This window comes from Malurus melanocephalus, unplaced genomic scaffold (genome assembly GCF_030028575.1).
Source record: "Malurus melanocephalus ecotype Western Australia unplaced genomic scaffold, MMel_1.1 scaffold_192, whole genome shotgun sequence".
Lineage (NCBI taxonomy): Eukaryota > Metazoa > Chordata > Aves > Passeriformes > Maluridae > Malurus > Malurus melanocephalus.
Window position 1 is genome coordinate 603,285 of NW_026623424.1, and position 22,360 is coordinate 625,644.

The 22,360-nt window shown below is 36.7% G+C and overlaps 2 protein-coding genes across 6 annotated transcripts in view; one reads left to right on the forward strand and one right to left on the reverse strand.

The window, feature by feature from the left end:
* On the reverse strand, positions 1–19,744 carry ABHD18 (abhydrolase domain containing 18). 5 transcript variants are annotated; one of them, XM_057373301.1, is made up of 15 exons: positions 19,654–19,714; positions 18,905–19,109; positions 17,426–17,583; positions 16,524–16,632; positions 13,951–14,035; positions 13,348–13,448; positions 11,736–11,814; positions 11,558–11,644; positions 11,022–11,047; positions 9,024–9,162; positions 7,119–7,208; positions 6,741–6,842; positions 5,467–5,845; positions 3,415–3,577; positions 1–2,749 (listed from the first exon to the last, which is right to left on the reverse strand). In XM_057373301.1, exons 4-15 carry the CDS (start codon positions 16,613–16,615, stop codon positions 2,698–2,700), a joined length of 1,395 nt encoding a protein of 464 aa, XP_057229284.1. In that variant the 5' UTR covers positions 16,616–16,632; positions 17,426–17,583; positions 18,905–19,109; positions 19,654–19,714; the 3' UTR covers positions 1–2,697. The 5 variants fall into 5 exon arrangements, with proteins under 5 accessions (XP_057229284.1, XP_057229285.1, XP_057229286.1 ...); XM_057373302.1 differs by lacking the exon at positions 18,905–19,109 and having other exon boundaries at positions 19,654–19,715; XM_057373303.1 differs by lacking the exons at positions 18,905–19,109; positions 19,654–19,714 and adding an exon at positions 19,110–19,370.
* MFSD8 (major facilitator superfamily domain containing 8) overlaps positions 19,719–22,360 on the forward strand; it is a 9,594-nt gene continuing 6,952 nt past the window's right edge. Inside the window, exons 1-3 of the mRNA XM_057373306.1 lie at positions 19,719–19,738; positions 20,749–20,834; positions 21,783–21,826. Coding sequence (XP_057229289.1) covers positions 20,804–20,834; positions 21,783–21,826 — 75 coding nt within the window. The 5' untranslated portion in view covers positions 19,719–19,738; positions 20,749–20,803. The remainder of the gene's footprint in view (positions 19,739–20,748; positions 20,835–21,782; positions 21,827–22,360) is intronic.

The following is a 22,360-nucleotide window of genomic DNA, read 5'->3' on the forward strand; positions in this document are numbered from 1 at the left end:
GGTTTTTTAGRACTTTTATTGAAAAAATTTAAAACCAAAAAATTACCAAGGCCAGTTTTACAATAAATTTAAGACATACAGATTGGCTTACCTGCTACATGGAAGAAACCTTATTACAATATTTCTCTCATGCAACTTCTGGATTAAAACCACATTCTCATTTAACATCAAAATGGATTATTTATAATTTCTTAGGATTTAATCTTAAAATATTATTTAAAAAGTCGATTTTYCAAGAGTTAAAAACATGTACATAGCAAGATTCCCCCCTTCACAGACCAGCTCCCCATGTCTGATAACTGGCAGAAATAGACCACTGAGCTAGTTTTTCCTTTTTTGTTTTTCTAACCTGAGAAAWTTCTTCAATAATGCTTACTGGGCTTTCATATTTGGCAACACGACTTTAGTTACAGAACAAAGTGTGATTCCTTATTCTTGTCAGAATCCAGTCTTCTTCTGCTTGTCCCAAAAGACCTTCTCACACCCAGGAGTAGCATTTGTCCCTAAAGACACTCTCACAAGCAGGAGTGGCATTAGCCTAAATCTCCTTCTGTGGACAGTATGCCCTTTTGGTAAGTTAAACCTTGTTAGTAATACCATGGGGACACTAACCTCAGGATGCAGAGTTCCCATCAGTTGTGTAATTCCCAGTATTGTGCGCTTTGAAAATATTTACTTTGGCATGTTATACTTTGTAGCAKAGTTGATTTTTTTTGTGCTTACTCCTGGCCTTTACAAAATCTGTCTTTTCTCTCTTGCATTTATTCAAGCCCTTTCCCTTGCCACCAGTTATCTCCCTTTCTCACAGCTGCAACAGAAACAGGACATAAAGCACACAATTACATTTAAAATGTGAGAGCTACAAAAGCTGCTGAACAGTGACAGTGCTCTTGTGAAGCACTCTTGGTTGATGAATATGCTTGTAAACCCTGTGAATCTTTTAGTACACTATTCAAGACTTTAATTTTAAATTTGTAAACGTCCTAATGTTTTATTTCAAACCCTCCAAACATTTGGCGCTTTACTCTATTTAAATGTGCTAGTCACTTCACACTTGCTCCCCAAATATAAAACCAACACTGTCCAAAAGTTGATGAAAACCACTTGAAACAAGCAATTTAATTTCCAACAGATTAGAACCCCTGCATTTTCAGTAAATTTGTATGTTACATAATTTGTGTTTTKAAACATTGTTGCTCTTCAGTTTCATCTGAGCACACCTGATTTACAAATGAACCATGATTCCTTCACAGTTACTAGTCCCATCAACCTGACTAAAATTCAAGAGAAYATATAAACTGAGCTTTTTTTGCTGTATACTCTGTCTACTAAAAACCTTTACAGCAACCATGGAGATCAAAAGTGCTTGACTGGGAAGGTGCAGAAGTCACACATCCTGAGAAATGGYTGGATTTTCCTGTTGGTTTCAGTGCAATCCTGGTCGTGACTGCACTAYATATTGAAGTGTTTCAGTTTTCAACTTCTCTGCAAACTGGCTTTAAAAGAATGTTATAGGAGATTACCACAAAATAATAAAAAAAAAAATATGTGGAGAGATATCCATACAGTTGCTACATGACAACTGTTTATTCTACTGTAATTTGTTGGCATTCTTGATCCCAAAAGAGGAAACAACAGACTTTGGAATTTCTTAAATGTGTTCAAAATCCGATTTTTTTATTTTCCATTCAATTAAAAAAGACAAGTGTTGAAAAATGAGGAGCAAACCTAACTGTTTGAATAACCTTTAGTATCACATATTTTTTAAATTATAGAGTGCAAATGCATTTTGCATATCAGCRCTGAGTGCACTTTAGAGAGGACATCTGTTGAAGTATTTCCAACAGGTCTTTATAGCACCATATAATCTGCTGTCAATTTAACTGCTTAAAATCAGCCAGTGCTTAGAAAGTAAAATGATTAAGTTTCTATTTCATCTATTATTTCAAAATATGGAAGCTTATGTTATCCAACTGAATTAATGTAAACAATTAATTATCAGACACTTGATTTTCACTTACTCGATTTTCTTGAACCTGACTGAAGAATTGCTACATTATCCTTCTGTAATGGCACAGTTTAATTCAGTGGCAGGAAACTTCACGGATGCATTGAGTAGTGTCTCTCACTTTTCCTTGAATTGTCAAAGTCTCTTTTTGCAAGATTTGGTGCTGAGCCTTSTACTAAGACTCATTTTCAATTCAGYGTTGAAGAGAAAAACAGTGACAAACACAAGTGCTGGCAGAGCCACAGTACAACACAACAGGAACAGCAAGGCCATGAGGAAGCAAGAGGTAACCGAGGTACTTTGAACAAACCAAAACTACTAAGAGAGCAGCTTAGCCCCACAGCACAGTTTACATTCTTTCAATACTTGATTGGTCTGTTTTCTACTGACACACAATTCAGAACTTACTCAGAATTAAAGGAATACACAATCTGATTCAACATGAAGTACATGAACAATTCATGCACTGACAAATGCTGCTGCTGTTGTTTTTTTCACAGGTAACACTGAAGCAGCCGTGTCAGAATGGCACTGGGTTGAAATGAAAGTAATGCTGGTACTTTACCACTTCTGATAATTGTTACCTACAACAGTCAGTGACCATCTGCTCAATATTGCAACATGTTTTCCAAACATGAGTTCCAGTAAGCTGAATTACAAATGAGATCCGTCTGAATGCATTAGAAAGATCACATGGTGTATTTCTGGAGAAAGCGGTCAAACGCGTCRTAAATCGCTTGTCTGAAACAAGTTAAAGAGAAGAGAATTTGTATAATTTGGGAAAGGGCAGACATAAGTAACGTCTTTCATATATTTACAAATACATTTACAAAGCTATCATCACAATTTCAAAACAGTGTTYAATAAAAATGTGGTATCAAGGGGTATTTTCTCCTTCCTTTATTTCTGAGATCTCTCACTTCAATCCAGTAATATATTTATGTTTCAGGAATGAGTGGGATGATTTTCCAATTTTAATGTAAGTGCAAATGTTGCTGGATTAGGAGCTTWCTACTCAAACACATCAGAAAATGGGTCAGAGACATGCATAACTTAAAAGTTTTGTGCAGCTATCATAAAAATAAGGCTGATGTTTTAAATAGCAATAAACTAGTCRTTAGCATACATTGTCCCAACATAGWGCTATCCTTTTTCATTGTTGCTTACACTTCCTAAATGGTGTGAACAGTCTTACCAATTCCTTATATATTAAAATTAACAGCACAAGTATTTAACTTTGGAAACTGCAGAACTGCACCCATATAACTGATTTACATAACTGTATTCAGAAAATCAATACCTAATATTACTAAAGCACAAATTCATGCAAGTATGACTTATCTGCAGTCAAGCTGACATTTTAATTARATCTGAAATTTAATTTTAAACTTTTCTCTCTCCCTTACCTAAAGAGTCCTTGTTTGAAGAGGTAGGCACTGACATGACCTCCTTCCAGATACCTGATTTCACACCCTGGCCAGATCTCTTGGAGGCTGCGCACCCCAGTTCGAGGAATGTACGCATCCTCCTTGGCTTGTACAACTATGATTAAACTTGGGTCAACTGGAACTAAAAAAAAAACAAAGCAAAACTGAATTAATCTGTGGTAAGAAGTTACAACAGTTGAGATTTCTGTTGTAAAAATGCAATTCTATGTCTAAAGTTTCCAGCAGAATTTATCTGGGTTTTGATGTTACAGTATCGAGGCGATCAGCCTAAAAACAAACTAACTCTTCCTGCCCCTGAAGTCTTTGAGGAATGACAGAATTGTCTTTCCTCTTATCAACAAAATTCTATAGTACTCATGTCAACTCTTTGAGATCCCATTTTTTAGCAAAAAGGACTATGAAATTTGAYAGAGTGGAAGTTGGGGGTTTTTTTCCCTCAAAGAGGGAAAAACACAGCACAAGAGATCAGAAAGCGCAGCCTGTGCTCACTTTCTTTTCTGTTTCYTACATGGTTTTCTTGCAACATAAAAACACCRACATATTGTTATACATATTTATTATTCATAACCAAAATTGCATCAGTCAGATTACTAGCAGGAATAACACCAATATGATGTTGAGAAAAATAACACCAAAATTATGTTGAACACASAACATTTCTCTCTTCAAAAAGAAAATATGTGATATATTAAARAAAGACCAGCCACGGTGTTTGGCAGTGGGGTGTCACCAATAATTCAAACCCTTCTTTCTTTCATACTAAATCATATATGGAGAATATGCAATTCTAGKATAAATCCAAGTCTTCCATTCAATTTTCCATGAAATCTGAGTGTTAGGTAGATTTTCTGAAGCTTCTCTCTGGCCTCACTCCAAGGATACCCTGGCAGGAGATGCTAAGTCTCCAAGTGAATGAGGAGACCTGGGAGACTACTGACATGATGGACTCAATCACTTTGCATTAGGATCACAGATGGTTTTAAGTTCCAGGAAAGGTCAYTGCTTTAGCTAAGTGGTACCTGGATAAGTCTAGGTAAACAAGAATGTCTGCACTTAGAATAAAGCTCACAGGGCTCTTTCTGACTACTGAAAAAACTTGGAAAGCTTTAAGGAAAGCATTTCACTGGGTATTGGTCAAAAAACATCCCTGGCTTGCAATGAAGGAATCTACATTAGTGTAGATTCCTTTGATTGTGTGTTTCCTTTTATTTAATTTTAACATTTATTCAAAATTAAATAGTTGTAGCAATGGAGTACTGAATTAAAAAATGAGGTGGCACTGGTGCTCAGTATCAAGAAAGTTTTGACATAAAAAGACAACTTTGTCTGAAGTCAAAGCACGTAGCAGGCGACACCTTCAGCAGGTACATGCACAGCTGAATCATGGACTTCCACAACAGCAATTCCAAGCCCCCATTCCACCAGAACCTTATATGGCTACCCTAGGAAGCAATCATTTGTTTGCATTGCTGAAAAGGATTTGCCCTGTATGCCAAGGAATGCTGGACTACAGCTCCCTCTATATGCTATGCCTGTCCTGGGGAAACTGCATTCACCAGACTGCACCACCCAACAGRGACCTCCTTTCTYTCTGAAGTCAATATGAGATTTCTGYTTTATGACATCTACCTGAATCTGATTGAAAAACCTTATTAGCAGATAATTTATATCAAGGTATGACATCACACAGGTGTTTTCTTCCTTCAGATAATATAAATTTGCATTAACTCGYATCTGAAATGAGCCACAGCAAGGCAGAGGAGAAATGAGCAAAGATACTGAGGGGCAAATTTTTAATTCACTTTGTCACTAGTTGGCCATCAAGAAGGAACGGAGAAATCATTAGAAAATGGAGTAGTAAATAGATGGTAATGAGTAATGCTCACAATATTTCTGTATTTCAGCAAAAGTGCCAGCAGATTTACACATGSAGAGTGATGAAGATACCTTTCCCTTCCCTGTATTTTATTCAGCTTTCCAAAGTGCATGTTGAAACAAAGAGATACATACCTGGGAAATTAGCTACATGGGTACATTCATCCATTACTCCCTTCATGAACATTAAGGACTCTCTCTGTAAAGTGTCGCTCCTTCTTCTTGGATTTATCCTGTCTCCTTGTGGGCTGGTTAAGTTTTTATTGCTACTGCTACTAGTTGAAAATGTTTGATTCATGCACTGCACTTTAGGAGCATCTTGCATTAAGAGTCTTTCTGAAGAGGCACTTAGAGCACTTCCATTCGTGSTAAAGCTGTGAACAGCTTCCTTAGACACAGTATCATTCAAGGAATCAAAGCTGAATATTCTGGAAGCCACGTCCATATCCTCCAGACTGTCCACACTGTCAGGGAAGTTTTTAACAAAGTCTTGTCCCATCTTGAAAGAATCCGTCTAAACAAAGACAACAGGTCATTTAATAAGTGTTTCTCCCTTAAACTAGTTGGCTAATCTTAGGATGATCTCATTATTAAAAAAAAATAATTAAAATATATAAACAGCCCTGCTCACTTGTTATTTTCAGCTTGCAGGTCTCTCAGTTAARTCCTGATCATCAAAACCTCTTGATAATTTCATTCTATATTTCTGTCAGCTAAAAAAAAATGCAGGAAGTACCCATATATACAGAAGCTTATGATACAAGCAATAGTTTTTCTTTCTATATTAAACTCTGAATTTATAATTAGTCATTTAAGCTTCAATGACCTAATTACAATAATAATAGAAAAATGMAAATATGTGACCAGGTGTAATGTTAGGTTTAGAACTGAGAAATCAACTGTCTCTAAATACTAGGCAGACACAAGCTGAACATCTTGAAATGTTTCTTCTTTTCATTTTGGCTTCTCCATCAGTGTTGCTGGAGTGTATTTGACTTAAAAATGGCAAGTGCCCAAGTAACAACTATCTGCACCCCCCAGGTCCTCCTCTCCTGCTGTAAGGTATTAGAAAAAGAACTATCACAAAGCAAAGAACTTTAGGGGAAAAAAAAAAAGGCATTTATCAGAATTTTGATTGAATACATTTTAGGTTTTACATACACTAAGTGCCATCAAAGGAAAAACTTGTAGCAAGAGCTACACTTAACACTCGTTATACAAMCAAAATATTAGTTTTGTTTTTCATGTTTTCCCTTCAAAACTAAATTTATCAAAAACACAAAGAAAGAACATGCAAGTATGTTCTAGCTAGTGACTGTCTACGTTTAGTGGAAGTAAAAAGAAGTTACATTATTGGTTAGATTTGCACACATAAATATTAGTGGCTAAGGCAAATAAACCATACTTACTCCACAATATTCAAGCATTTGAATGATTTCTTCTTCATAAACAGTTTGTGTAAAATACTGCTTCTCCAGCTCTCTCCAGTTCACTGCCTTGCTCAACACACCCTGAGATGATAAACAAAAGCATTCAGTGYACAGGTAAAACCCAGAGGTCATTCTAAAATAATGATACATGCAGAAAATTGACCTGTTCCTCTCCTGACTTTTTCAGTGGAACTCTGTTCCCAGATAGCCCTCAGAATTATTGCAAAGTATAAGCACATATTATAACGCAGGACATGGAATCCCACCTCCCTTGGGGCCAACCCAAATCTTTTGACTTACATTTCTGATTACAATCTRATATATCAACCAAAATGTATTTTGTAATTTGTTAATTACCGTAGTGAAGACTGCAGAGGCTGTTGACCAGGAAAGACATGGAATCAATGGCAATGGTTTAGGCCAGTTTGTCACTGCTAGTGAAGCCATCTAGAATCAAAGGCATTTATTAAACATTTTAATATTGAATTCACAATATGGTAAAAAGAACTCTTCCACCTTCAGTGTCTTTGTTTATATGGTATCTGTGAAATATGTGGTGCCAAAGAGTTAAGGACTGTGGCAGCTGGATATACTTTCACCTCTTTAGAAGTTATTCTCCAATGATTTTTTTAAAATAAACATTGCTCTGGAAAGGACTCATTTCAAGGCTTAATGGGATTTGGTTATAAGAATTCTCAATGAAATATTTACTAAATATTCCATTAATTATAATTTTAATTCAACCAAATATCTTTTTTTTGTAATTCCATTAATTATCCTTACAATTATAAAAACTGATGCAACTATTTTGTTTAAAACCATAAAAAAYTTCTATAAAGCTTTTCATCAAGTTCTTGCAAGTTTATTTCAAGGCAAACAAAGGCAATCTATGAGAAGGACTATTTAAAATGCTATACTTTTAAAATTTTTGAAATTTGTATACTGGAAACAAAATGTGAAGGAGAAGTACTTCAACATGTTAAGTGCACTCTTTTTCTATCATTTAAGATTGAATTATTACTTTTACATCAGTTCTCAGAACATATTTTTGTAACTATTCTGCTTATYCCAGAAAAAGCAAATAARTTCAATGTACAGAAGTTCCCTATAYGGTATGTTCTTGACAAGTCTTATTTTATTATTGCTTTAAAACAAACCCTTTAATATAAAACACCTCATGTCTGTGACAGATATTCTAATATGAGGATTTATACAACTGAACTATAACTCTATTCTAATTATTTTTGAATAAAACATTACAAGAACACCATATATTTATGATTCTCTCTAGTAGTACAACTCTCTTCCCTTTAGTAGAACTGCATCAATGCTTGCAACCTTCTGTTGTAAAACACATTCTGTAGAGGATCAACATCAAATATTATTTATTTCACAGAAGCTGCTGATTCAGCAGGGTGATGCTGACATAAATTAAAGGTGCTTTCTACATTTATGACATTTAGAGTTATCAAACTGTGCTTTAGGGGAATATTTTCCTTTCAGTAAACACTACCATTACCAGCATTATTTACTGAGCTCCTAACAACAAACAAAGGTATGTTGTTTTAATAAACAGGTATGTATGTTTGCACCTGTGTCTCACAGACCCATGATAATCTGTAGAGACACAAACAGTAACATTAAATTTAAACAGTAAATTTTAAATGTGCATCAGTCTTTGAAGCACCTTAATAACACACTGCTGTTTCAGCTCAAATGTGCACAGTGTCACACAGAAAAYGTTATTCACCTCAGCACAGAAATCTCTGATCAGTACCAATGATCAGGGGAAAAAGATGAGTTGAGAATAGAACTGACACCAAAAATCACCTCAATTACAACATGCTTGCAAAGAGGGGGCATTTCACACAATGCATTAAAACACAACAGTTTAAGCAAGCAGAAAGGAGGAAAAGAGGGAGAATTAGCAATCGAKCAGTGCAGACTTTCTTTCAGCAAACATTTCTGCCCCCCCATCCTTGTGGAAAAAAAAAAMCAATTATGTGAGAAGTTTATATTCTTATTAAGCCTGCTGGGAGATGGCTGACAAAGGGCTCTATGATTTGTCAGTACATATTAAGGATTATACTAATTCAGCACCACAGAACATGAGAATTGCCAACAATTTGTTTCCCATGACTCTAAGTGTTTATTTTAAAGTACTTCTGAGATCAACACTGTAAAACAAATTATTTCCATATGCTACATGATCAAATCAGAAGATAAAACAAAAATTACTGAACAGGAGATATAAAAGCTTACATGTCCTCCCATGGATATTCCAGTCATCCCTAGTGGTCCATAGCCTTCTCTCTCTAGCCAGTGCAAAAGAGCTGCCGATTCTAGAATTAGAGCTCCTCCCATCACAAACAGGTCCGAGACATTTTTTAAACATGACCGTCTTTTCTCCCCAGAAAAGGAAAATAAAGGGTTTATTTTCCAAGATTAGACTCTGACAGTTCTTATCGTTCTATACATTTATACACAGCTTAATCACAATCCCAGAGAATCTGGGAGCTGAACTCCTGTTGATTCAACAGGAGGAAAAAGTGAGCCCAGATTTTCTGTCACTTGTAATTTTTCATCTAAATGAGAACTAGAAATAGATACCTGCCTCTGTTTTTAATATAATATCATTGACAACTTGATCTTTTGGAAACAGTTATTGCCAACATTAGCATTGCATTATCAGTAATGTTCTGTCCTGTGAAGTTGTAACAGATATTTTAGAAATAGAACCAAAGTGCTACAGTCCTAGGCGTACTCAATCTCATTTGCAGAAATAATTATTTTCTTTTTTCTTATTTATCTGATTTATATCACTGAAAAATTGCACACAACATTTGAAGAGCAATCAGTATGTCAGCTTTGGAAGCACTCATCAGTGTCACTGTAAGACTGAAACTGTAAAGTGGSAAGTTTGTCACGGTACTGAGAAATTCAGGCAGTGTACTGCAAAGCATTGAAACACAGAAGACACAGAAAAAAAAGTAGGAATCTATTTGGCTGAGCCATCAGAGGGACTCTAAAAATAACAGACCTCTAACGTGGGGAGGGGGACAGAGTATTTTCAGTATCACAGCCAGGTTGCAAAGGGCTCCTGGCCTGTCCTGCCAGCATGCCACCATCACATTTGCGACACTCTGAAGCACAAGGACAAAGCTCACTGTGAAGTCACACAGAAATGAACATAGCTGCTGCAGACCAGCATTTACAGGCCAATGCAATTCTTTCCTACAGCTTTGTTATGAGATTCCTCAGCTCTCTGCAGCTGCTGTATTTACTGAACACTTACCACCATATTAATTAAACCCACTGGCACTGTGTAACCCTGGATTGGACAGTGACAATTACCTGTTGGGGTATTGAAACAATCCTTCTCTACATAATACATGATCTACTAAGCTGGCATGCTGGACAACTGTGAACAGAGTTCTTTCATTTATTCTTCTGCATCAGATCACTCATGACTGGAAATAAATCTACCAATGGATGTATTCCAGCACACACTTTCCCCTGTCACTTTCCTGTAATCTTACATAAATAACCTTCTCTGTGTCTTTTAGTCACGCTAAATGTCCAAGTTAGGATTAAAAAAGATTAAAACACCAACTCATATTTGGACTTGCAGAATTATTGGGAGACTAAAWGCACAGCTTTGCTTCAGACACATATCCTGTTGCATTCTGATAATCCTTCTGTGGTTTGGAAAATGTAAAATAACTAGACTGCCTAATTAGGCTTCTAAATTCACATTTAAGAAACTGAAGGAATAAATCCTGTAAAATACTGAATATTGCATAGCCTGCACTGACTAACAACTGAGCAACAGTAGATTTATTCACATTGACTATAAATCCTTAAAAGATCTTGGAAAAGCAAAATCCTAGCAATTTTAAAGGAAATACACTATCTGAGCAAAGATTATTCATAGCTGACTGAATTATAACTGCAGCACTTGTACAGTTGTGAATCAGGAAAATAAAATGACCCTTGCTTGTACTCACACAAGATGTTTGCATCTCACTCCATACTGCAAGTTCAACTTGTACAAAATTCCCTGATCCTTGTGATCTCCTAACACAACACCCAAAGTAGTTTAGCAAAGAGCAGACAATTTCACATTAGCAGGTTTTTTGTGGTTTTTTGAGTATTTTTTTTCTTAATAAGCTATCAAAGTTTAGACAACTTTTGTCTCGAAAGAGAAAAAAAGCAGTCTTTTAAAAAGATGGTATCCATAAATGTAACAGAAATACTTACAATTGATCCTTAGGTTTTCTACAGCCATGTAAAAGACTCCAGTTAAAGAAAGTAAAATAGGCATTCTAAAAACTTGTCATTGAAACAAAATAAATAAGTAAAATAAATAACATACATAAATAGAACAGATTAGTTGAAATTTGGAACTTAAATTCCCAATGTTTAACTGTCACTACATYGAATTCAATCTATTTTGATGATGCAATTTGTGACATACTACTGTTGTCATATATATGGGTAGGAAAAAAGTGTAACCTGAGATCCTATTTAATGGAACAGAATAATACTGTTATGCAAGATGACAGAACAGACCTCAACTGTTTTTTAAAAAAAACCACCCAAATCTTAAGTGGTAGTAGCAAATGTCTCAAAAGTTACCTGAGGTACACAGAACTGTGTTTCATGTAATGGTCATGCTTTCTTTGCTTCTACCCACTGGGAATGGAACCAAAAAGTAGGTATTTTTCAAGAGTGGTAAGTCTTCTACCTTCCAGAGAGGACATCAGGAATAACTATTGTGTTTTCCACAAAAGGATATAATAAGGATTTTCTAGCAAAAGGGAAGCCATACAGGCTTCTTTAATCATTGGCCGTGCCATTAATGTGCGTCTCCTCCAGAAGTGCTAAAGACAAGATATACAAACAATATAGATTAGACAAAATACRATAATTCAATTTCTGAGTAACAATCAATTTTACACTTCACACACTCACATGATCTCCAGTGCCAGCTAAATGAATGCATACAGGTCTGTGCTTGCTATTCCATCTTCTGGGTATGATGAACTGAAATCTGTGAGAAACAAACACCTATTTTAGCAAAGTATATTTACAAGCTGCATCGAGAGAAACTGATTAAAAAAAAAACAAAACAAACAACATAATAAAGTATTTGTAACCCACACAGGCAAACTGCCAGCAATTCAGCAACATCATTTTTCATCAACACATTCAGCAAACAAAGGAATCTGAAAGTAGGACAGAAGAAAGGCCAAACAAGAAAAGGAGCCAAGATGAAAGATCATGTTCCTAAAAAAARCTACTACCTCATCATCACAATTTAAATTTTGTAGAGTGGAGAAATGCAACTTCACATAAAGAGCAGCCTAAACAAGCATGTCCAGCTCTCCTAGACATCATTGCTACTTTTCTCCTGAAGGCACAACAGCTGAAATTGAAGATTAAGATGAGCAATAATTAAAAAAAAAAATCAAAAACATACAAACCATGAAACTCTTCTAAATACACAACATAAATCAATGAATGTCTTCTGCTGCTTACTTATTTACARTCTGAACTACTGCAAAGAGAATCCCTTCTGAGTCATCAGTATTTTCCCCACAAGATGGAGCACTATTACCGACAACAACGTTACACTTCAGGAAAAAACATTCACACAATGTACAAGCATCTTGAAGGAAATTTGTACAGCTTTTCAAAACTGTCACAATACTGGCCAAAGTAACAATTACACAACACAASAGAATATAGATAAGGAAACAACAAGCATATTGTATTTTCAAATATGGTACTAATTAGTTTGATAATGTTAACAGACAGTTTCTTTCTCTAACCAATGGAGAGAAGGAATGGAACTGATACCTGGACTATCAACCTTTTTCTCATATTCATTAATGTTACATGCTTAAGCACACATTTACAAACACCAGCCAGTASTGACAAAATTTACAACATCAGTATCAACTTGAGATGACAAACTTTTATGTTTATGTTATTAAACAAACAAAATCTGGGAAGAAAAATTGATCGTGACAGTTTAGCTCAGAACTAAAAGCAAACAGAAATTATGYACCCTTTGCAAACCCACTCCTCATCTGCAAAGCAGTGTTATTGTAAAACCAGCACTGTGGAAACTCACAGCATCCAGCTTTCTGTGAGAATGCTTTTTTTTGGTGTTTGCCAAGAAAGGCACCAGATTCTCTTGCWGCAATTAAATGAACTTGCTACTTCATCACACATACAATATTTTTGTATTCAATGTAAATGGAAAACTGGAATGACTCCTTCAAATATATATAATACACTTTCATATAAACAGCTTCTCCTGTTACCTATAAAACAATAATACTATTCTTAATTTCCAGCATCCCACTCGTGGAAAAAAAAAGAAACAAATAATTCAAAAAACCTAGGCTATTCCACAGCTTTGTGTAATATGATTTCTACACTCCAAAATACCCCCAGTTTGAAATATTTTACAGATAATATATATTACAATCAATTAGTTGCACAATAAAACTACTTACAGACCATTATTTCTCTGYAGCACTAATTTCAGAAAGAAATAACTCTTGGTTTCTCTTACCTTGCTACAAGAGATTCAACTGGCAGGATTCCTGGGACACAATGAGCCAAGGGGGAAATGAAGTGCCCCTCAAGGATTTTACAGTCGGATTGCCCCTCAACCTGCAGAGAGAATGGGGCAACAGCAATAAATATTACATCAGTAATATTTATATCTGACAGCAAATGTCTTRAAGTAGAATTTGTTATAGGATAAAAACTTGCTTAGAAAACCCCAAATCTGAGGTCTACTCCTCAAACATAGGGATATACATTATCAACAGGATCAAAACACTTGTTTCCAACTTTGCTTTTATTGAACTTTTTACAGGAATCAGARGAAGGTGTAATGCTGTCCCATTTTAAAAACGTTCAATAACACATATTAAGTTTTGAACACCTTTTGAGTTTTAATATTTGACATCTCACTCCCCAACTATTGTACTACTGGGAAAAAAAMCCCAAAACATTATCTGTAYAGCCACTGCTTTAWTCTCYGTTTCCTTCCATTCTCTGCTAGTAGCCTATAAAAGTAGCCTGGTGTTAAGTACCAAGTTACTTCACCTTTATAAAGCATTAGGAAAACAAATGTAGTTAAATCACATCATCCCTTGCTTYTAAGTACCTTGTCAATGAACACTGGGTAATCTTTCGAAACCAGCGTCTGGCATTTTTCCCTGTTTCCAATAATCTTTCTGAATTCAAATATTCTGTTGAAAGGAAACAAGTAGAGAAGATTCAACTTTTAATCTAAAAAAAAGAAGAGACATATTTATATAAAATTTCAGGAGCTAAAGCAAGCCACAAAGAAAAAAAAATGCTATGAAGCCAGCTTTGCATTTACAGATTAATCAGGCCACCGTAGGGTAGGTATATAGGATGACTTTAAGTTTAAAAAAATAGGCTTAGGTACCTTGCTGGGGAATAGAAGGGGCAAATCTGATTGCTTTCTTCTGCTGCTTAAATGGGCTGCAGAGCCACACAGAGAAAATGAAACAAAACTCTTCTCAGAGGTGTGCAGTGAGAGGACAAGATTACTGAAGAGGCAATGGTTGTGTGTTGCAATATAAGAAATCCCTACTGGAGCAAAGTGAAAGATTGCTTTCACMGTTAAGCACATGGAAAAATAGCTCAGGGAAACTACAAATGATCTTCATCCTCAAGGAACTTTCAAATGAATGAGGTGCCAAGTGCTTTGAAGAAACAAGGAAGTCAGCTTTATTTCAGACAGGCATTTTGATTTGATGCCCTCCTTAAATACTCCATGGCAAGAATAACTTGCTCATTCTTATGGTCATAAATATAYACGTTACCTGAGAAGTTAGAACTGTTTTGAGTGAAAAGTACAAAGAAATGAGCTGTTGACCTCTCCAACACCAGAGAAAACCCGAAGAATGGAGAGAAAATCCAGTTTATCACATCAAAAATAGCTCTACTGTATAACCTTTGCTCTTCATATACAGAACAGCAAGTGCATCAGTATTTCTGAGAACATAAGGGTAAAGGTGTGAGCTGTGAGYGTTGGAGGGTAAGCTAAATGAAGGGATGTTTTGTTTGACAATGAATCTTCTAAAAATACAGCRTTTATGTCTTTTTCTGTAGTTAGGTGGATACTGAAGGCTAAATCTTGCCTCCTGAGGAATTTCAACTCTTGCTAATGAGTTGAAGACAAGGAGTTAGGGTATTAACATTCATCACAAGGACACACACATAAAAATTCAGATTACACCCAGGCAGGATGGTCTGTCATTCAATCTCCGTTAATGCCTGAAGTATAAAAAAATTATTAATAACTTAAAAATGGAGCTTCACAGTGATGAGTTAACATGCAAAAATAAAAAAAACCCTCCTCCCACTAGCCAGCGTGAGCAGTCGGGAGGAGGTAATATTCTTATTTCTTCATCCAGGTGAAGCCTGGCTGTTGGGGAACAGCTCATCTTCTTCYCTTTGGGGGGCAACACATAAAACAAAATTTTCTTTCCCTTTTCAGACCAGCAAGCTTGCTCCCTATTTCCCCATCACTTTTGATCTCTTGTGAGAGGGGCTTTCCCCTGAACGAAAAGGAGGAACTGTAGCTGATATCACTGTTACCACCAGCAACACTCCCTTATTGCCATTTGGTGTGAGTGTGATCACCCTCCAAAGCCAGGCAAGCCTTGCACTAGTGAACAGCAGCATTGGTCAGAAGCAGTGAAAATTCACCAAAAATCCAAGTCTTTATAAGAGAGGGTTTGGATAACATTAAAATATCCCATTTCAGCTACCCACAGAAAAGAGAATACAGAAATGTTGCAATCAAAACAAACCACCATTTTTGGGGAGGTTTATTCCAACCAAAGCCAACGTTCTCATTTTACAGGACAGTCTGCTACTTAAGAGAAAAAAATCAACTGAATACAGACACACAAAGCAATCCAAGTGCCATTTCCAAATCAGATCTTTCATGTGGACTTAAAAACAGAAAATCAAACTCCAACAAAACTCMACTGCTATCCACAGTGCACAAAATTTTATTTCAGTAGTTTTCAAAGTTTTCTTTATTGATTTTCAGATACATAAGAATGAGCTTATTAAATGCAGATTTATCATTTACTATTTAAATACTGCACTATGTAGAATATATATATTCAGYCACTTCATTTTTAAACTTAAGAAATTCAAGTGTTCAACTTCCAGGTGTTATTATCATTAGCAATTGATAAAAATAATCAAATGCTTAAAAATTAAGAGATATTTCTTTTTTTTTTATTATTTTCAAGACATCTAAAAAGAAAGAGTTTACTTCTCTGGGCTATGAGAGAAACTTCGGATTACATCATTAGGAAGTTACAAACAGATAGCACGAGTCACTTTAATGTTAAACAAAAAAGTTCTGCAGAATTTCAATGCTTTTTCTTTTTAGAAAACATTTCCAGAGATGCTGTTTGAAGGATGTCATCATATATACATAAGTGAAAAACATAACTGGACACATTGACATTCTCTCAAGAAGAGCCTCTCTAAACAAAAAAAACTAGGAAATCCCTTCAAGACTTCATTTAAATCCAGTTGCTACCTTGGGATGGAAACACATGATTTCCTGAATAAAACAAAACTAAACACTTACTTTAAATACAGGATAGCAATTACTGTTGCTATTTCAATGGGTTATTTCTTTTAATGTAACATTGTTTATGCTGTTACTTTTTAACAAGTCACCTTTTCAGATCCTCTGGCTTTCCCCATCCTCTGATGAAAAGTTTAGTGAGGAGAAGCTTCCGGTACAAGACATCTAATTTACTTACACCCATCAGCAGCACACTGTCATCTAGGGAAAAAGCAGAGGTAAAAACAAGGCAGTTAAAGGGGTTATCTACATGAATGGCAAATTCACTGATTGTAACAAAAAGTAATTTCTTATTCTGGTTTCTGCATTAAGGAAAAGGCATCTAGTTTATTCCAAGAAAATTAACCTTGATATTCAGGTCAACTCTTTTCATTTTGAACAAAATATAAAGGCAGTTAATACAATGTGTAGGGATTTAAAATGTTTAATTATAACCAGATATTCACAACTGATGACAAGCCGACTGAAGATGCATATCAGGTCACAGAACTACATCTTCAGCCAATCCTGACTGTACTTTACTTGAACTGATAAAACAAAGAGTGGCATTGATCTCTGCCCTCTCAGCCCAGATATGATGGCAAAACTTTTCAGTCAACTTGGGCTTTCATGAACACATTTCAGAATGGAAGCCTGAAACAATGGTTGGGTTTGAACAACTAGAAGATTTCATCTCTAGCTACTTAAGGGAAAGGGAGAAGAAAGAGGAAGAAAAGAATGTCATTCCAGTCACTGTTGCAGAGAAAGTTTATTTTGTAATCTTATCTTCATTGGTGTGTTAAAGATATATCACAATCTTTATTTTATCCATTCCTTTCCCATTTTGCCATTTCTTACCGTTTTCAAAGCAATACTCCTCCCACTCCCTTCAGGGAAGAAATCACACCCTCAAAATTCTTGCCAGTATCATTTCTTTTTCAACAAATACACAGCTCAAACAGAGCTAAACCTAATGAGATTTTAGGCTAGCTGAGTATTTCAAAGCAATACTTACTGAAAAGAACAGGGAGCCACTACAGAGCTCTTCCAATGAGGAAGGGGAAAAAAAAAATCAAAACAAACACAACTAAAAAGGAGAATTTAAATCTGGTTTCTTGGTCAGCAGGATACAGGTTACTTGATTTTAAAAAAAGCTCCAGGATCTGTGTACACCTAAGAAAACAACAAATTTAATAATAAARGACTTGGTAGTAAGTTCATTTCAGGCATTTTCTAGTATTTCCAGACCCCCTCCATACTAAATGTACTCAATGTCATCACTCTCCAAAATAGGGTAATTTAATTTATGGGTTTTTTTTTAATTTTATTCTAATACAAATTATTTATTCTGCTACAGTCCCATTATGGTTGCTCTTAAAATAAACTTGTATGAATATAACAAGTTAAAATTGTGTTCAGATTAACAAAAAAACATTCCTCTGCACTTCTAGCAAGTCAATATTTAAGAATTAATATACAGAGAAAAAGGAAAACTCTTTAACACCTAGAATAAATCACTATCAAAACAGAAATTATAGACAATTTAAGGTACTTGAATATTAGAACAACCATCCTAGAAAGCCACAATAGCCCTRGGATGGTTCAGTCACTACAGGACAAAAATAAATACATCAAATGAGCAGAAAGTCATAGCAGGGACCCTYTGTTTTCAAAACATGAAGATGTAGATTTTGCTTTGAGTCCAAAGTCTGGCCTGATGAGCTTGCTGCTGCCCCAGAGAAGTGCCAAGACAACTTTCTAGGCAAGTACATTATCTCTAAATGCAATATTGATTGAGGCAAAAAGAGTTGTCTCATCCTCTCTTCTGCTTCATTGATGGAATGGAGACTCTCAAGTAACTCAGGCTGTTTCAATTAATCAGAACCAAGATAAAAGCACTACTGGAAAGAGTATAGGAAACACTGAAAAAAAAAAAATATTCCTAGTATGTGAGGTATGCTGCATAGAACTTCTCAGAAATACGATTGAAATAAAAAATTTGGGAGGATGGCCCCTATTGTATCTCTGTAACTAAAGGGCAGGACATGCTTCAGTCACTGCCCATCCATGCCTACATGGAAAGGCAATTACAAACACTTTCACTGCCAGAAAAGGCAAATCCMACTGTTGGAGGCTGAAGTTTTAGAACTTCAMAWTAACAGGTGTATYTCAGCAATGAGAATGTGAAATGGATGAGAGAAACAGCACAGGCTGTTTCAGAATGCGACTCGATTTCACCACTTGACAGCAGCACACATGCCACATCCCAATCCCTCTGTGAGATAGGTCAGCCGGAAGCAGTGACCTGATAARAGATGCTGTGGAATTGCGTAGCCAAAGAGACAATATCTGTGTTATGAATCTTGAATGAATATACTGTTAACACGGAAAGCTTTAAATAATCGTGAGCTGTGAATGGAAACTGCAGCAGATACAAAAGCACGCTAAGAAGAAACATGGAAACAGAAACAAAAATTCATCCAAAATTCAACACCTTAAAGGCCAGGTATGGCTTTTCATCCAGTGCAAACAGCTTCAGTTACAAGAAAAACACCGTCGGAAAACACATGAGGACTTCATTCAAGGTCTATTCAGTGTAGTTTCTAATTCAGTGTAGTTTCTAATTCAGTGTAGTTTCTAATTCAGTGTAGTTTCTATTCTAGAGATGGATGTGAAAAAGTTCCCACCCAGCAGCTAACCTGGAAAACCACGGAGGTTCTGTTTTAGAAGGCAGAGCTGTCAACTTCCTCACCCTCTCTCTCTATTTAAAAATCTCTCTTACAATTAACGCCAAGTCCTTTTCTGATAGGAGAAACGACTGCTTAAAAATCAAAGAAATCACAAAGAAGTCACGGAAAGGCAGTCACATGCCCCACAATAACTCTACACGAGATGGACACGCAGGAGCCTGAGGATAAACAACGGGGCCTAARGGAGGGTGGCGAGCAGCTCCCTGCAAGCCTGACCGGAGGGGTGGTGGGACCCCCGATCCCAAATCTCTCCAACCCCCTCCCTCCGAGCTCTGCCCTGGCAGGACCCGGCGCTGCCCCGGGAAAGGGCGGCGGGAAGCAGAACACGGACACCGCGGCCCCTCCGCCCCGCTCAGCGCCCCCCCAGCCCGGGCAATGCCGTGAGGGGACCCGCGGTAGCTCCTGCCCTCAGCGGGAGCCGCTCCCTCAGCGGGCGGCATGGCGCACCCCCGGCCCGGCCCGGCCCGGCCCGCGAAGGTCACTCGCTGCTCACCCGAAGCGCTGCCGGGGCTGAGGCACCACATGGGAGGGCGGGAGCGGGAAGCGGAGAAGGACGAGGACGAGGAGGAGGAGAGCAGGTAGGGGCCTGTTCCGCTCTGAAACGGCGCCAGGAGCTGGGGCTCTACGGCCGCGAGTGGCCCGAGGAGCCGCCCGCTGGTGCCGGGTCCGTTCCGCGCCCCTCACGGGCAGCCCGAGCCTGTGGGCGCTGCCCGGCCGCGGGTTCCCGGCCCAGCCCCGTTCCCGGTGCTCCGGAGCCCAGACCCTGTGTCTCGGACCGTCCCGGGCCCGGCTGCGTTCCTCTCTGTAGGAAAACACGAACCGCCTCGCTTGGGAAGTTCCTAAAAGACACCAAACAGGATTTACATGGGGCGGAATGAAGGGTGTTTAATAGCAGCCTTCAGGTGTGGGCAGCAGTTCGTCACTTGGGGGTTTTGCCTTCTGACAGCAAAACAAGTGTCTTGAACTTAAAATCGCAGCTATGGCTAAATATGACTTGTATAAACAGTGCTAATAAACTGTGTTCAGGCATCTRTGTATCTGTAACCTGAGTGTRCATCATTTGAATCGAGATTACTTTWTTTGCAACTTRATCTGCAACTTCTATTTTAAATTCTTTCCAGCCCTTGCAATCTACAGCAGTATATTGTTATTTTCCCATCATAAGAACAGATTGGCTGTAGCTTTTAGTCAAATCAATAGTTGTTCAGGTTTRTGGTTCTTTTAAGGTTAAAGCTGTGAGGAAATGTCGRGGSTTTTATGATTTAACACACCYTTTTTRAAGCCTTTATATGATGTGTGATGCCCCAAAGTGTCTATACAAAGAGTTTGCAGAATTGAAGACCTCCCTAGATCACGATTTCTCTGCCTAACATACGACATGTGATAGCATTCCTGTTACTTTGTTTGATTTGTCAATCTGGTATTTTTCARCGAAAAATAAATTCTTTGTAGTCTTTGCTGAGCGGAAATCCACTCCTACATAAYAAGTTACACAATTGTATTGAGAGGTTTGTGAAAAATGTTTTCAGTGTCATGTGGGAGCAAYTGGAAGAGGATCTGATAATGCTTTCTTTCTCTCTAAAAACAGGAATGTTGTGGAAACACAGGAACATTATAAGAGCAGGTGGCGATCCATCTGGATTATGTACCTGACAATGTTTCTSAGTAGTGTAGGTGAGTAAACACATGATGAATACAGTGCCACCTGTTTAATTAATATACTTTAGTTTGAAAATTACAGGGTTTTCTGAATGTCAACTACATAGGTTCTTTAATGCTACTGTTCTAACCTCAAAAAAGGTGCATTGTTTGATTCTTCAAAACAGAATATATGACTAGCAAATCAAACAGAAAGTTACATCTTATGAGATAAAACTGGTTTTAGGGCAAATAACATGTTACAGAAATCTGTGGTTTATGACTTCTTAATAGTTTGGTAGTGGCAAAAGATAGTGGCGAGGTAAGGTTACTGCACAGAACTGAACARAACAAAGGTCCCACTTTWATCATCCAAAATGAAACTTCTAGGGAATGAAAACAAATAATGTGGAGTTCTTAAGAGGTAAAATCTTTATGGGAATGTATGCTGTCTCTTTCAAAACACGTATCAAAACTTGTTTTCTCCTACTGAACTTGGCTTCTCCTTTGCAGAACAAATTGAAATGTTATTTCTTAAATAACTCCCCTTAGAAACAAGAATTCTGTTGATTTTTGATATGTGATGGTTTTCTGTGGGCCTAGAAATTATTTTGAACTTCACAGGATACTTAAGTAACTCTTTTTTTTTAATGAATTAAAATCTCTTTGACTGATGAATACAGATATGTCAGTATATCAAGAAATTCTTTTTACTTTGGGGACCTTGTTGTCTTTCTATTGGGAGGACAAGACAGAACTCCTTTTGATTAATRTATATGCTATAAAATGATCTTTTAAAAATAGTTCCTCCTCATAGGATGAATTTCTTTTAAAAAGCAGGAAATGCTTTTACACTATATAATACAGGTTTACACTACCATACCTTTAGAGGCAGAAGAATGAACCTGTAGTAACTGTTTTAGGAGAGAAAATTACTGATAAAAAGTGACAAATAAAATAACTACTGTTTTTACTGTGTTACAGGTTTCTCAATTGTAATTATGTCTGTGTGGCCGTATCTCCAAAAGGTTTGTAAATGTGAGGTTTTTAATCAATCTGTATTTTAATTAATCTGTTTTAATCTGTAAGAATAGAAAACTCCTGCTCAGAAAGCAGGTAATACAAAACCTGACATTTTAGTTAGGAAAAGAAAAAGTAAAGGGAAGTGTGTGGTTTCAGAGACTTTTATTCTGCCATCTGTTCAGACAGCTTTTRTTATTTCTTGCAACATCTTGTCAGCTTTTTTCCTGAATTGAYTAAGTACATCAGAATCCAGTAATGTTTGGTTTTCCAACAGCATGATTTCTTGGACAGTGAATCAGTAGAAATGTCATTATTAAAACGTAATACACAAGACTTGTCTGCATTTAGGGAAAAAAAAAAAAAGAGGTAGAAGTTGTCAATGTGTGATATTGTTGCATAAAGATCTTGATATTCCTAACAGGGGATTGCCATTGTTCCTGTATAGTGATTTTAGTTTGTCTGGGGTATTTTCACCTCTTACTTGTGAACTTAGAAGCAGAATAAAAGTCTCTAAAAYTTTAATCTGTGCTAGGATTTTA